Genomic DNA, 16,597 nt, shown 5'->3' with positions numbered 1-16,597 from the left:
CAGTAAAATGCAAGGCGATGAATGGCGTTTTCTTTCCAAATTGAAGCTTTGTTATCTCTGAAAAACACATGGTTACCCACGATTTTCTTTTTCGATACCAATGGCACTTACTAAGTTCAACTTTCTCCGTATAGTTTTACAGCGGAGCTCCGCGCGCCGGAGGCGCGCTGCGGAAGCCCATAGCTAAGAGAATTTTGTAACCCGTGAGAGTGAAAAATTTTGGTTTGGTTATGACGTCACTTGTCCATCCGTACGACCGTCCGACCGTACGCAATCCCACAATGCTAATGCGCCCGTGTTTGTTTGGCGGGAAGTTGCATGGCGAGGTGCGTTTACAACAGAAATGATAAAGAACACGAAATACAAAGTCAATTTATATGTTTTCGTTGGATATGTTGACAAACGTGGAAAGAAGAGGAAGAAAGAGTGAAAGAAATCAGAAAAGCGGGGACGATTAAGCAAAGTTCAACGTGAAAGCGAGCGATAGATGGCAAGTTAGAGCAGGTCGGCCGGAAAAGTAAGTTTAAAGAAGCCTCACATTTTTCTATATCACCCGTTTGTGATCAGTTATGGCAACTTTCAGAACTCTAAAATAGCTTTACATAGACACTTTAACCGCTTTCGATATCACTAATATTCGAGGAGAAGTTAATTTTTGAAAAATACATTTCGTGGCCGTGTTTTTCATTTGCATCGCACGGCTCTCATGTGATTGTAAACACACACAAGTTTCAAAGTTCTTAAATAATTCTACCAAACGCCAAAGAGTATTTTTCTGTATTCTCCTTTTGTTAACGTTTATTTAGAGACTAGAATTATTAATAATTAGGAGCAGAATGGACACAGTTTTGAATTTCCAAACACTTTTCCCCGGGAGCTATTTTCAGGGGCACCCAACGACAGGTTTCTCTCAAATCCTTTGAAACGCAATTTTAGGCCTTCTGGAGTGCCTCTAGAGCTTTGTAGGTTCATTTCAGGCCGCACTATAACATTTTTATCTGTTCGGTCATTCTAGGGGAACTTGAGTCTTTTCAAAATTACTAGGCCATTTTTGTCCATTTCTTGAAAACCTTAGCAGTCTTATTTCCTTTTCGAAAATCTTAGCTGACCTTTCTTTAGTACCTGAAACCAAACTTTTATCAATCCGAAAACAATAGGCCTTACATTTCCCATATCACGAAAGCTCGAGGTGAAAATTTCCTTCAGAAAATTGTTGGAGATTAAGGGTCTTTCGAACAGATAATATACCTAAACGATCCGTTGGGTGCCCCTGTATTTTAATAACTTGCTCTCGCAAAAAATACCATGTTTACGTAATTCCGACGGCCGTTTAAACAGATCATTTGTAAATTAAAATAATTTCTTCCAAGCAAAAATCGATAATTTATTGTGCTACGTGTTTCAAGCTTTACACAGATACTTTAGTCGTTTATTAAATTCTCGATACCTTTGAACATTTTGTTTCATGACCATTTTTTTTTTCATTCGCTCCGCACGGCTCTCATGCGTTTGTAAACACACACAATTTAAAAGCTCTGAAATAATTGTACCAAAAGCCAAAGACTATTTTCCCGTATTTTCCATTTGTTAACGTTTATTTAGATACTACAACTATTACTATAGGAGCAGAATTGACACAGTTTTGAATTTCCAAACATTTTTTCCCGGGAGCTACCTTGCTCTCGCAGAAAATATCATGTTTACGTGATTCGACGGCCGTTTACAGGTCATTTGTAAACGAAAATGCTTTCTTACAGGCAACAATCGATAGTTTTTCTTTATGTAAGGCTTTACTGACAGATGCTTCAATCGTCAATTACAGTGCGACGCACTGTAAATTCTCGATGCCATCGATATTTGTGTAGAAATTATAAATCAGTTTTGAAAAATACTTTTTCGTGGTCGTGTTGTTTTCATGGCACCACACGGCTCTCATGTGTTCGCACGCACGTTTAAAAGCTCTAAAATAATTCTACCAAACACCAAGGACTATTTTCCAATATTTTCCATTCGTTAACGTTTATATAGAGACTAGAATTATTGCTACAGGAGCAGAATTGACACAGTTTTGAATTTCCAAACATTTTCCCCGGGTCGCTCAGTTGCTCAGTACACCAAAAATATTATCATGACGTGTAATTCGACGGTCGTTTACAAATCATTTGTAAACGAAAATGCTTTCTTCCAGGCAACAATCGATATTTTTTCTTTATGTTATGTGCTTCAAGCTTTACACATTTTACCCGTGATACCACCAATATTCGCAGAGAAATTATTTTTTGAACATTTTGTTTTTGAGCCGTGTACATGCAATGCATTTGCGCCGCTCTGTCTTCATGCGCTTGGACTGTATAAACACGCACAAGTTTTTTTAAAAACGCTCTGATGTTTCTCTCTACAACCAAGCGTTAAAGTATTAAAATTCTTCTAAGGTCCAGAATTACTTTAGTAGGAGCGATATTGACTGAGTTATGATTTTTCAAACATTTTTATCCGAGCGCCAAATAAGTCTGGGAACCCTGTTAAGCAACGACGACGGTAGCAACAACATTTGAACAAAAACAATCACTCCGCAATTAAATTTTGATACATTTCTTTGCTGTCCTCCGCAAAACAACAACTTGAAATGACCTAATTTAAGGAATTTGTGGAGAACATGAGCAAACGACGGTGAATTTTTTTTTCTCTGTTAACTTGAACGCAACTCCTACCAATTTAGGCAACTTGTTCGCTGTTTACTAGTCTAATGAGTTTCTGAGCAACAATCAATGTTTTTTTTCTTTATTTAACGTGTTTCAAGCTTTACAAATATACTTCAATCGCTTCGATGGGATAAATATTCGTAGAGAAACTAATTTTTGAACATTTTGTTTCGGGGCAGTTTCGTTCGTACCGCACGGTTCTCATTCAGTTGTAAACACACTGAAGATCTGTGCCAAGCAACCGAGAGTGATTTCCCCGTGTTCTCCTTTTCTTGGCGTTTATTTGGGTTTCAGTGGGAGCACTATTGACTGCATGAGTTGTAAATTTTACACATGCAACGAAGACAGAATATAAGTTTAATTCAGGAGTAAACTAACAACGATAAAACTTAATGTCAGGCATAAATTTATTGTTCACCTGCGCTGTGAAGCTTCCTACCAGGAGTATGTAATTTTGCCCTCTGTATTACATTGTTGTTGTTATTGTTGATGGACAGTTTTTGCTGCATATGCACTAAAAATATATATAACTGCAGAAAGAATGAGAAAGTGGTAACGTTATTACGTTCATACGCTAAGCAGATTTCTATAAATGCTATGAAAAAAATTGGAGCTCCGCTTTTTGGCTTGGCTAAATATGTATTAAGACGCAAATTATCCCTGTATTAGTAGGCACCTCTCATAGGAAACCCGAGTATCTCGAGATGCGCAGAACGTATGCGCAGTAACAAAAGTTGGCATCGTCCTTAAATGCTTTAGCTTCATTCCACGCGAGCGTGAAAAACTTTAGCTGGAATGTCGACATTATCATGCTGTATTAAACTTACCAGATTGCTACTCTGTGAACTTCATCGACTACCAAAACGTTCGTCTTCACCCTGCCGGAAGATTGCCACACCGTAACGCCTTTCCCCATCGATCACTCAGCCAGTGTTCAGCACTTCCGTAAACAATCTCGACTTTCCCTGTCTGCATTCCGTCTCCAGTTGATCTCGACAGATTCACCAATTGTGGCAGCAGTGACTCCACAATCTTTTTTAATATTTTCGATTTGTTTTCGTATGTACTCGAGGGGGCTCACTACAAGAACAGATGTTTTGAAACCGCTAGAAGTTGCAATTTTTCATCACTTTTGGAATCAACTGATATATGACACTCTTGCCAAATCCACTTGGAAGTACGGATAAAAAGATCTTCTTCTAGGCAAACGATCATTCGGATGCAATCTGTCTGCTCATCCTTTTATGATTTGTGGATGAAGTCTTCAAGAGACGAAGTAAGCGCAGCGGAAAAATCGGTGTTAGCATCTTCCTTGACCATTGAAAAGCAATGTACGATACCTATTTATTAATTTGAAAGTTATGCGTTGTAAATAGGGGGACTGCCTTGTAAAAGCCTGCAAGGGTTTCTTCAGTTTCCCTCCCTAATAGTTATCTTATTTTGTCACATCTCACATTGTAAATGATTTTAAATATGGGTAAAATAAACAATCAATCAATCAATCAATCCCTCGCCTCACTCGCCGGCCGCCAAAATACCTTCTTGTCTTGAAATTACACCGGTAGAAAGGTAGCCCAAGCTCTATGGGCGTTTTTAACCTTTGTAACGTCACGTTGTAATTTGAGTGTCACGATGAGTGTTACGCAATGGCGTAAATTATAAGGGTATGTATGAGAATTTACGAACGTGTTTTCGAGTCGAAAATAGAGGGCTTGAATTGAAAAAAAAAATGGTTAACCTTGTCTCCTTGATGTCTTGCAAGTGTTTGTGTGCCGTGTTTTGACCGTTTTAGCCAGATTCAGTGAGTTTTAGGTTCGCTGTTTTCCTCCCTATACTCAGTGATATCCCCAAAAGGTTGGTCAGTGGCAGCGCGAGGCTCGGCAGATGTCCCAATAATAAAATAGCCGTTAATTCTCTTCCAAAACTCCAATCGTCTCGAAATTCGACATAGAGCTCACACCATAGCTCCTTTAACCACTCGCTTCCTTCATCGGACGTAAACGTCCCGGGGGGGGGGTACTCCCCTATATGGGCTATACGGGGACGTGCCGCTGGATAGGGTATGGTTTTTGGCCCCTCTGTCCTGAACAGGGTATATAATTTCAAGCGAGTCTGTCCCGGACCCGTCCTAGACAGGGTATCGTTGCAAGACTGTCGTCGAGTATTTGGCAATCCGAAATCAGAGACGTTAGTCTGCATTTATTTTAGTGAACAATGCTTCACGTCAATTGAGTTTCCACTTAAGGTTCACCGCTGTTAATGCGAAATTTTGGGATTTTTCGCCATCACTTCTAGGAAGTGTATTATTTTATCGGTTGTAATTGGTATTCGCGTTTCAATGCGTGGAAAATCACGTCCGGTAAGTGACAGTCGGCCTTTAAATGTTATTACTATTGCCAATAAACACTTGTGTAACACAAGAGCTAGATGTTGTCCTCTGTCCTAAATAGGGTCTTAAAATTGAGGACATTGTCCTACACAGGGTAGGGATTTAAGGTTATTTTCGTCCTAAACAGGGTCAGGGTTTCAAGCCCCCAGCGGCACCCCTACACTCAAATATGGGTCAAGTGCCCCCCCCGGGGTAAACGTCCGCAGAAAGGGAATTTCATTTGCCAAAACTCAAGACGCTTTTTTCCATCGCAGACTTTGGCAACATGCTTTATTCGTACGTTCCGTGCACCGACGGTTGGGAAAGCGCCTTAGCAGCCCGGCCTTTAAGCTCAAATCACTTAAATACTCTGGTGGGACAGCACTTTTCCAACCGTCGGTGCACGGAACATAGGAATAAAGCATGTTGCGAAGTTCAGCGATAGAAAAAAGCGTATTGAGTTTTGCTGGGTGAAATTACCGTTCCGCGGACGTTTTCGTCCGATGAAGGAAGCGAGCGCTTAAAGGAGCTATGGTGCAAGCTCTATGTCGAATTTCAAGACGATTTGGGCTTATGGGGCGATTTTACGGCTATTTTTTTATTCAGAGATCTGCTGAGCCTCGCGCTGCCAGTGACCGACCTTTTGGGGTTATATATAGAGAGGAAAAATGCGCACCTAAAAAAGGGGGTCCTAAATGGGGGGAGAGGATACCGTATCTCATTTTCCCGCCTAATTTTGGTCCAAATCCCAGTTCCCAGCCTAAGGTTGGTCCTAATCCCAGTTACCAAAGCTGAAATTCCATACTCAGTGCTTGTTGCAAACTTGTAAGCACTGATTGATGCCGTTTGGATACACGTACCTTCACGTACCTGGACTGAAGAAAATATATTTTGCTCGTGAGCACTCTTTCTCTCCCAACCCTTGTTGGCATAACCATACTGAATGAAACCACTTCTTCCATCTGCACCATCCTCATCCCACTCACTGTCTTGACTTTCGCTGCCGCTGTAGTAGTCACGTTGATAAGTGAAGGCGAGCACCTCCACAGGCGGTTTATCAGACTCACTTTCTGGACTTTCTGCACTTTACCCGGCACCGTGATTTGCTCATGAAAAAATACAAACTGCAAATACAATGATTAAGCGATGACTGTATTTCGTACAAATTCAAAGGCAGTGTTCCAGCTCGGTCCATGGTGCTGTCTTGTTAGACTACGGTGCCTTACGCATTTGCTGTATTGTTTTGCCCACAATCTCATCTCAGCTTCGTCATTTCTACACAATCTTTCTCCAACTGGCTTGGGAATTTCAACACGGACCAACTGGCCTACAGCAGAAGTTTCAACAGGGTAGTAAGAGTTGGGAAGTATGTAATAATGTTGCAGACTATGCTGTCACTCTCTTTACTCCTTCTTTAACGGATGAACCAAACATCTTTGCATATTCGTAGAGAGTAAATGTTTCCTTCTTAAAATGAGTGACTGCATGTTGGTTGTCAACATTTAATGTCAGCAGTGATTCCAAGTTCAAGTTCATCGCGAAACCCTGGATATGAAGACAAATCTTTGATATTGTTTTCTTCCTTGCGGAGCGACTGTGTCATCAGTTCCAATGACTTCAAACACTTATATGATAAAATACTCTCCGGGCCGTCTGTGGTTTCTCTCGTCAAGGACTGTACTTCCCTTGCCTTCTGCGCGAGCAAGACTTGACGTACTCCAGCACCTCATCCACCATCAAAGCTGGTTCACTAACTGACCTTCGTGGACCTCTAAAGGTGCTCTTTTTTGAATGAATGTTAAAAGCCTTGACCAGGACTTATTACTATCCGATTAAGAAACTCTGCTATTGATTAGTTTGACGGTACCAGAACCAGAGTGTGCCACATAAATGTTGCGATCAAATTCAACGCAGATCCCCAACGGTTTGCACAGTTTTCGAATGTGATTGTGAGTCATCACTATGGCCTTTATCGTGTTCTGCAACCACAACAACCGTGCCCCAAATTCAAAGAGTTTAACGGAGTGCTCTTCATAGAGCAAAATATCCTTACCAAGTTAATTATGCAAAATTCACTGCTCGTGATGATATGGGTAGGCCATCACTCCCTCTTACGATTCTTGTTACACCTTGTGATGGAACAAATACATAAAGAACACCATCCGTACAAACAGCAAGTTAGTCCCATGACAGTATCAAGGAACCAACATTTATCCAACCGTCGGCATAGCTACACATTACATTCAACGATCCAAGAACAGCTACTCCGTCAAAATCAGTTTTGATAGAGTAAATAGTCCTTGCTGCAGAGTTGGATGCACCAATTAACATGTCACCGTTTCTAAGACATATTGACGAGAACCGAACGTTGTCGTCAAAAGCTACAATGCCCAGGGAACCTTGCATTTTGTGGGTGTTTTTCTTGATTTCAAGATAACTCTGGATCTTTTCCTGCAGAGATTTAAGACTATGATGCTTGGCATCACAATGGGAATCTATGTGCTGTTGGATAAACTATGCAGCAGCGGCTTTGGTTCTGAATTGTGAAGGTTTCACCCTTGTTCTACCTAAAGGTAAAATTATTTACACACTGGACAGTACGCGTGTCGTAAAATACGCAGCACCTACAGATATCAAAGTGCTTGATCTTAAGACGATCTTAGAGGTAAAAACGTTGTCAGTATTTGAGTATAACTTACCTTCAATGTCACGAAATAGGATTCCTTGTTGTCCGCAAGACAGTGCGATACAATTCATGTAACACAGACTTATGCCGGTGGTTTGAATACCCCTCTCCAATACAGCTGTCTCAGCTGGACTGTGAAGGCGTAGCTGAACAAGGTCAGATCTGCTGGTCGTTGGGTTCCAGTTAAGGAAGAGAAGCTCTCCCGTGCTAGCGGTGCATATAGCAAAGGAATGGTTGTAAAGTCCTGTTTTATTTGAATCATTACTTCTGTTCCTATCTGGAAAAATGTTCATTGTGAGGAAGATTCTGCCCTTGACTTTAGAAAGTTTAACAACTGCTAATTAGTTAGCTCCAGCAGAAGTTCAATTGCCATCCTGTCCTTGTTTCGCACTGATTCAGCGAGTAACAGCTTGTGAAGTGTCTTACTTCCTGAAGGATCGGTGTCGTTTCGCAGCATTCTTAGAGTTGCAAGACTGCTTCTGTCACCTTTCATCGAGAATAAGAAACCAGTTGCTCCAAGAACATTTGTATGTCTTGCCAAAGTGAACAGTATAGGGTACCACAACTAAGTAAGTTACATTTTAGTTGTCTTCGTCGCTGCAAATGTCGGCCATTTCCGGGTTCCAGATTTGCAATCCACACTTCAAGTGAGTACAAGACATTTTGTGTACTTGACGTTCTTTTGATGCAAGCCCTTAAGCGTGTCAGGTGACTCACTTGGCTAACAACCCCATATCCTTTACAAACTGACTGTAGTTCTTTATATGCTATGCAAAAACTGGATTCACTGCAGTCAGTTTCCACTATGGAAGCATTTTTTTCTAGGCAGGCCATGCAGCTTTGTAATTGTGTAACCTCTTGAACAAGCTTCTTGGTCAACGTGTTTGCCGTTTACCTTGTTGGCTGTGATATCCAACCCCCACTGCTAAAGTTGATGCTTTGGGTGAATTAGTTAGTACCGTAACCGTAGCCTCAGTAGCAATATTGTGCTTTCAATTGCAATGACTAGTCAGTTCAGGAGTAGGATCTTTGTGGGCCTTGACGTAATTTATGCCAACGTTGCCAGACATGCTAGACCAACTTCTTTCTTTGGGTTGGGCCAAACTGCAAACTAGGTTTCAGTGCCGTTCCATCCTTCTCTGCATGCACGCTGAGAACTGTGACTATCTGGCTGTCAATGATTACAGAATTAGATTTTAGAGCAAGATCATAAAATTGTATAAGTAATGGGTTTATGATCCCACTCTCTGTTGTGTACCCATTACTGTGTTTTGTCGAAGTTCTGTCTGAAGGCCCACCTAAGTTTGGTTTCATTGTATCTGGGGTGAACACACCCCTCTTCCCACTCCATGCAATATTGGACCTCGTATCATATTAACAGTACTCTGGCCACCTAGCCATTTGAGAGTTTAAAAAACTCAATGATTTCAGGATCCCATCAATATTCTGAAGGGGTCACTTACACCTGTAGGACTCCGTTGACGTACTTATAGAAATTTTCTTGTTTTGGTACTTTCCCTCGTTTAATAAGTTTGCTGATGTAAAAGCAACTTCATCAGCTTGTTCAACACATATAGGAAGCATATTATAATCTGTGTAATGGACTTCCAATTAGAGAGTCTTCTGATATAACATTTATTCCTTCACTTGTCATGTTTCCAAATATTGATGAAAATATTTAACAGAAAGACAGAAATACATTTACAAAATGTCTCTGAACTCCTACAGAGTCCATACTGCTAGTTTCAAGAAAAACCTTAACAAATTATCAACGATAACTCAAGTCAGCTCCAGTTTGAGTAATTCATCATGATCACACAGATTGTTCTCTCCTGGGTAGAGTACTATATTAGTTGTGAAGAACAGTGAAGCCTTTAAAAATTATTGCGCAGGAATGACCATGCAAGACACAAATACTCACTCATTTTTTACTGTGTCAATCACTTCTTCTGGTGTATTAGTGTCACTTTAAGGCACTGTCTTCTGTTCCACATTGACCACACTGTCAGCATCAGGTGGGGGGGGGGGGGGGGGGGGGGCTACCCTTGGTCGCTTTTCCACAGAACCATAAAACTCGTCAATTCTCCGTGTCTTTGAACCTACAGCTTCTTCAGTTACCCTTGCAAAGCACACATTCACACGCCTGAAATACTTTAGATAGCCACTGCTTGATCTCTTACTCTCATCTAGTTTTTGATTTTTGCCGCCAAGCAAACATTTTCATGCTTTTACCATCTTCTCCCAGTCTCACATCGTCTGTTTTTTCAAGAAACTCCTCGAGTCTCTCATAATTTTGAGGCAACTCGTTCCCACTTGTCGTTCTAGTGGTTTTTGTTGGCTTCCTGGGTGTTTTACCAAAGTCATTGGCTGTGTTACTCGTGCAGGTAGGAGTTGCAACCACTAAGTCTAAGGTTGAAAACGATGACCTCTCAAACAGGATGCTTATTGTTCCGTTTTGAAAAGACGGCACTCGCTGGATTACTCGTATGAACGAGGAACGTGATTTACTCTCTCTAAGCATTTCGATTTGCTCATTAGTTCGCAGGACGAATAGCGCTTTTTTTGGGTTACCTGGTTCAATGTAATGCATGGTCCGCTAATCCCCTCTTCGCAGTAGAATCTTCGATTCCACAATTCTGCAATTCTCTCGGGCTGCAGTTCAAGCTCAAAATAAATTTACAATTTTCTGTGTGGATTACTCTATTGTTTGCTGAAAAATACTTGATTTCGATTACCATAGTACGCGAAACATTTCCAGAATCGGACGCCATTTTGATCTCCCTTCAGAGCGGAAAAACGCAAAAAGCATGCGCGAACTCTGCGTGAGCGAAGGGCACCCAAAGTTTCAAAAATGGCAATTTTAATTTTCTTATTTTCAACAATTTACTATGCTACCGCAGATATCCCGGACCGACTATATAATTTTTTGCCAGAGTTGATTTTTAATTTTTTCGCAAGGATCTAATTATCAGTGTCGAGGGAGCAATTTCATGCGATCGATGCGTTACTTTCGATCTCTTAATATATTGCACTGCTTTGTTTCCTTTAGTTTAGTTTATGTCTCTTCAATATATTGCATATTTCTTTTTGACTTTCACTGCCCGCCTCGATTAGCTTTCGTTACTTGCGGTCCAGTGTAATTAGCTAATAGTTGGTCATAATAAACACAATAAAAAAGTTTGTTTTTGACACGGTGTGTGTACATCTATCTAGTAGGCTCAGGTCAATTACACAACTGATGTGTAACAGAATTTCTCTGCACAGGTCAACTGAAGGCAAGAAAAGTTTCTTTAGTTAAGGTAACTTCCTAAATAATCCCTTTTGTCACTGTGCTAAGCTGGGATTTTGAATTTGTTTCACAAAGCCTTCCGTGGTTGCACTCTCACCATCATTCACTCGTCGCGCAATTTTGTTTGCCTACAAATTCTAAAGGTCTCTGAAGAGTCTCTTGGCCGAGACGAAACGCCGCGTCGGACTAGCCACGAACAATTCACAAGTATTTGACAATTTTTCAATTCTTTATTGAATAAATAAATAAATAAATAAATGAATAAATAAATAAATAAATTAATTAAAAAATAAATAAATAAATAAATAAATAAATTAATTAATTAATTAAAAATGAATGCAGTAAGCAGAGGTTGACCAGCTGCAAATTTTTAAATATAATTTTATTTCAATTTCAGTTGTGCTGAGGCCAAATATGATTTATCTTGTAACGAGGAACATAGAGAATTAAATAGAGATGAAGCTCGGGTAGAATAGTTACCAGAAGTGTCCCTTTGCTGTGTTTATAGTCATGTACCGGAACCTGTACCGCAAGTCTAGTTTACGTTCTTGACAAACACGGTTGTTGTACACGGTCCGATTTTATAGCATATTCGATGAACTTGGACAAAACATAGGTGGTAATTTTTTTTTATCACAAACTCCACTGTTCAACAATACAACAGAATCGAACGGCAGCGTTTTCAGTTCACTTGCGCCCGGAACGTTTTTCTGCTCTGAAGATATGCCCCGCGCGTGTTCAAATTTGCGCATGCCATTCCATCTACAACTAACCGCTGAGCAGTAAAACTGAGAGGACTTCATTACGTGATCGTGTGGAGCCTGGTATGCGGCATGCGGTATGCGGTGCGGAGCCTGAGGTTTACTTATAGAGACTAAATTTTATTTCTCTATTAAAGAAATAGGCCCATTTGGGCAGTTTTGTCAAATAACAGAGTCGGATACCGCTAAAGAAGAGAAATCCCATTCCCATTTTTTTGAAATTGTCTATCCCTGTCTCAGTGGTTAATTCCAAGTCTCAGTGCACTGAGTAAATCCCATTTTCCCAGTCCAAAAAACGGCAAATCCCAGTTCTTATTTAACCCCTTCAGGGCCCTCCTTAAACCTTCTGAATGGCGCTGATATGGCCAAAATATGGCACACAGACACTGGCAATACATTGGGGAGACAAGGTAAGCCATTTTTGTTCAATTCTGATGCCCTTTATTTTCGACTGCGAAAACACTTTCGTAAATTCCCATACAAAACCTTATAATTTTCCCCATTGCGTAAAACTCATCGTGACACCCAAATTACGTGACGTTAGATAAAATAGACGATAAAACATCTGACCGCAGTAGAGTTAACTTTGGAGTGCCACAGTTATCGATTATGGGACCTCTATATTCAACCTCTACGTCGCAGATCTTCATGCCCACGTTAACATGCAATGTCACCAATACGCGGATGATACAACATTGTATGTGCACTGCAAGCCAACAAACCTCGAAAGTTGTAAACGTGACTTAAACAAAAACTTATATAATCTTGAGGAGTGGTCTAGAAATGCAAATTTAGTAATTAATCCACCAAAAACCAAAATGATGGTCTTGTCTACAAAACAATTGTCATCTGCTCGTGCCTTGGAAGACTTAAATATGAAGATCGCACTAAATAACGAGAACATTGAACGTGTTCCTAGTGCTAAACTCTTGGGAACGTACATTAATCAACATCTGAAATGGGAAGACAATGTTAAGTACATTTGTACCTTTTGCTACGCCACACTAGCAATGCTTCGGAAGGTCAAAATCCTGCTGCCTTTTCATATTAGGAAGAACCTTGCCCAAGCACTTGTTCTATCGAAATTATATTATGATGACATTCTTTATCACTCGCTACCGGAATATTTAACAGCACGTCTTCATAGAGTAAAAAAAGGCAGCTGCAAGCTTTGTCGATGGTAAATATGCAACAACGCTTGATTTCCTGAACTTGAATTGGTTACCGGTGACTGAACAGCGCGAATGGCATATTCTTAAACGTACACACAAGAGTCTATACAGCTCAGACTGGCCAAATTATTTGAGACGAGAGACTTGCGAGAGTAATCGAAACTTACGCTCCAGCAAGGGTATACAGCTCCAAAGATCAATGATCGCCAATACGTTTCAAGATGAAGCTGCTAATTTATTTATTAACCTTCCCCTTTCTTTAAGAAACTGCAAGGATCCAGTTTTATTTTTTAAGGAGACAAAGAAATTGCTACAAGATAAAGCCAGGTCCAGACTGTGATTGATTTTCATTTAGCGTTTAGAACATATATTTTCTTATTCATTTTAACACCGTTTTTCTTAAATTTGTCTTAGTTGTAATTAATTTTAGTTAGATATTAGCGGATGAAGAGCCACTCTGTGGAAATGCTGTTAATAAAGTCTTTATTATTATTATTATTATTATTATTATTATTATTATTATTATTACAAAGGTTAAACGAAGGTCTTATAAATGTCCATAGAGCTTGGGCTACCTGTGTTCAAACATACAATCATGTAACCAATTGGAACATGACTCAAAGAATCTTTTGTTTTTGGACCAATTATAGACAAGAGTTCAGATTCTGGACAGGCGGCAGAAGACTCGTACAATGATTGTATTAGGCGTGTTATTTTCTTCGTTCTCCCGGCCGCCGACTCTCGCGCTGCCACACTTTCGCGCTCCCCGACAAAAAGAAAGCCTGATCGTAGATTACATCAACAGTTCATGTACTGTTTACCTTGGTGCCTGCTTCTTGTCTTCGAAAATATTCTCGCGAAGCGAGTTGACCTAAATTGGACTTACTTGTCGTTTTATTTCCGGAAGGAGACAGAGTGGAAACGATGCAAAAGGCTTATATCTGGCGAAGAAAAACTGAACAGAACTTTTGTCCCAGGAAATGATCACTCGGAAATCCTTGACATCTACAAGCCAGATCAGGAGTGCGCCCATGTTCTACAGGCTCGTTTTGGTCACCCTCCTGTCACAAAAGAAGAGATGCAGCTGCCAATTGCTTATGCTTTTACAATATACAAGGGTGCACGTCTGTTTGAGCGAATTCTCCAAGCTATCTATATGCCTAACAATGTTTACTGCATTCACATCGACAAGAAAGCGTCAGAGGATTTCCGTATAGCCATAAAAGCTATGATACGCTGTCTGCCAAATGTGTTCATCCCAGCAAAGAGCGCTAACGTTATCTGGGGACATTTTTCAGTAGTTCAAGCTCAGATCAATTGTATGGAGGAGCTGTTACAGCCACCAGTTAACTGGAAATATTATATTAGTTTGGTTGGACAAGATTTTCCACTTTACGATAACAAGCAAATTGTAAGAGCATTACAAAGTCTCAAAAACAACAAGAGCATAGAGAGTTATGAAGTGCCCGAGCAGTTCAAGAAAAGAACTAAGGTCGTCCATACTCTTAGAGGAAATGAATTTTTAATGGGGAATCGAAAACCACCACCACCGCACAACATTACAATTTATAAAGGATCAACGCACATTGTCGCAGTACGAGAGTTTGTCGAGTTTGTACTTTACAGCCAAATAGGAAAGGACTTCATTGAATTCTTAAAGGACACTCTCATCCCAGATGAAACGCTGTACTCGTCTCTACAACGGCATCCGCTGGTCCCAGGTGGTATCCAAGGCGAACAAACAGTGTGGATACCACGTGCATTGAATCGGCAAAAATGGAAAATACAAAGGAACGCTAAAAACGATAAAAGGTATTTAAAAGGTATTTAAAAGTGAAATAATTAAACAAATAACTACGCGCGGATCGAGTCGCATTGTTTGTTCAGTTTCGGCTTTAGGTCGCGAATAAACAACATCTCGAAGATCAAGCAGTCGAGTTTGCTCTGACACTTTCTCAGGATTCTGAAGTTGCTTTTAATGGTCTCTGGATCCTGTCCATGCTCGTCCTTTACATGATTGCCAATTGCAGATCGTTTGTGTTCCTCCACACGTTGATGCAAGTGTCGACTCGTGAAGCCAACATAGTCTGCATTGCACAGACCACATTTGAAATAATAAACAACGTTTTGTTGATTCACAATGGGAGGTTTATGTTCCTTTGGTTTGATTTTGCTCTTAATCTTCCGACTTGTGTAGACAGGATGGACATCAGCATCGATCTTTCGGCTGAGATCATTAAGTTGGTGTCTTACCGCGTTCGCCGATTTCTGGTCTTTGAAAGGTAGGACGATTCTGACGAGAGCTCGTTCGTCGGATACCCGTTATTCAGGACATGCATTCTCAGTAACTTTCGTTTCAATAAAATGTGTGATGGTGTTCTCTACGACGGTTTCAGGATAATGCAAGCGAGAAAAAATCCCTTTAAGACGTTCACATTCCTGATGGAAAAAATGCCAATTCGAAGAGAGTTTGAACGCCCGGTTTAACATTGTTTTCAGCAGAGAATGTTTTTAAAAAAAAATGTTATGGGACCTGGGTTCGAGAGTTGTGTTGGATCTCTTTCGAAGACTTGCAGTGGGTACTGGGAGCGGAAAGGTCAGATAAAATCTTTGTACACAGAATCCCGTTCAAAGCCAGCGAGGATTTAATAGAGTGTATTCTTGACGAAAGTACACAAGGCTAACAAGTGAGCACCATACTTTAGTAGGCAGTCAAGGAGTATACTTTTTGTCGCTATCTTTTGAATAAATTGATTCAAGGACAATTCAATTAACTTTATTTAACTTCTTCTTCAAACTAAACAACAATCTCTATTGCAGGGTAAATGTAAATTAAAGAAAAGCTGAACTTAAAAATTTGGCAAGAAGTTTAGCTAAGTTTGGACTATCCAAATGGCTGTAAGGCTAATCGAGTGGATGGACCAAAACTACTAACAAGGTTGAAAATATAATTGAGAAGAGATAATTCATTTAATAGTAGCCTGTTTTAGATGCACTTGTAATTGCTGTCAAATAGCAAATTGTCGCTCCAGCGATTCGTAAAGAACACAGTCTCTTGTACTGATGTTTCCAGACCTTTAATAAACTGCAACTTGTCTCTCAACACCGTGAGAACTAAAGATTAAAATAATTACAAATTACTCAAATGAAAAATAATTGCTACGCTAAAGAAAGGTAAAAATTACAGTTTACGCAAATGAATAAAAACAACTAAATGAAAACGCTAAGTACAGTGACATTGACTTGCGTTAATATAAATGAAAATTAAAAACAATACAAAGCAACAAAACTTAAGTTACAAGCGTCGCTAAGTACGCGTACGCTAATTGAAACATTAACTCGTAATAACAAAAGCAGCGAAAATATTTACCTAGGTGCTGCCTTAGAATTACTGGAACGATAGTTTCTGCTGTAGCTTGGTGAACTTTAACTTGAACTTTTTTTAAACTTTCTAGCACTTTCTTGCACTTAAAACTTTAACTTGACTTGGACTTAACTAACTTCTTGAACTTGCTTACGACTTGTGACTTGTGAGGAAAAACTAAAACAGTTTGACTTTTTAATTATTTTGCGCTGTCGCGTGCCCTGTCGTGATCGCGCCGTGATCGGCAAGAGCGCG

General features: G+C 40.0%; 1 protein-coding gene across 1 annotated transcript; it reads left to right on the top strand.

The window, feature by feature from the left end:
* Positions 1–13,974: 13,974 nt before the first annotated feature.
* On the top strand, positions 13,975–15,662 carry LOC146459965 (beta-1,3-galactosyl-O-glycosyl-glycoprotein beta-1,6-N-acetylglucosaminyltransferase 3-like). The gene is made up of 2 exons (XM_085088777.1): positions 13,975–14,739; positions 15,467–15,662. Exons 1-2 carry the CDS (start codon positions 14,057–14,059, stop codon positions 15,660–15,662), a joined length of 879 nt encoding a protein of 292 aa, XP_084944903.1. The 5' UTR covers positions 13,975–14,056.
* Positions 15,663–16,597: the final 935 nt, after the last annotated feature.

The sequence above is a fragment of the Pavona decussata genome, unplaced genomic scaffold, assembly GCF_977016875.1.
Source record: "Pavona decussata unplaced genomic scaffold, jaPavDecu1.1 SCAFFOLD_215, whole genome shotgun sequence".
Classification (NCBI taxonomy): domain Eukaryota; kingdom Metazoa; phylum Cnidaria; class Anthozoa; order Scleractinia; family Agariciidae; genus Pavona; species Pavona decussata.
Note: the sequence above shows the minus strand (reverse complement) of the source record. Positions and strands in the feature narration are given on the sequence as shown.

What these genes read in the sequence shown, in the direction of transcription:
- LOC146459965 (XM_085088777.1), top strand. Translation starts at nt 14,057, where the DNA reads ATGCAGCTGCCAATTGCTTATGCTTTTACAATATACAAGGGTGCACGT. An exon ending in ACAGTGTGGATACCACGTGC is followed by an intron (nt 14,740 to 15,466) that starts ATTGAATCGGCA and finishes GCCCGGTTTAAC; the next exon opens with ATTGTTTTCAGCAGAGAATG.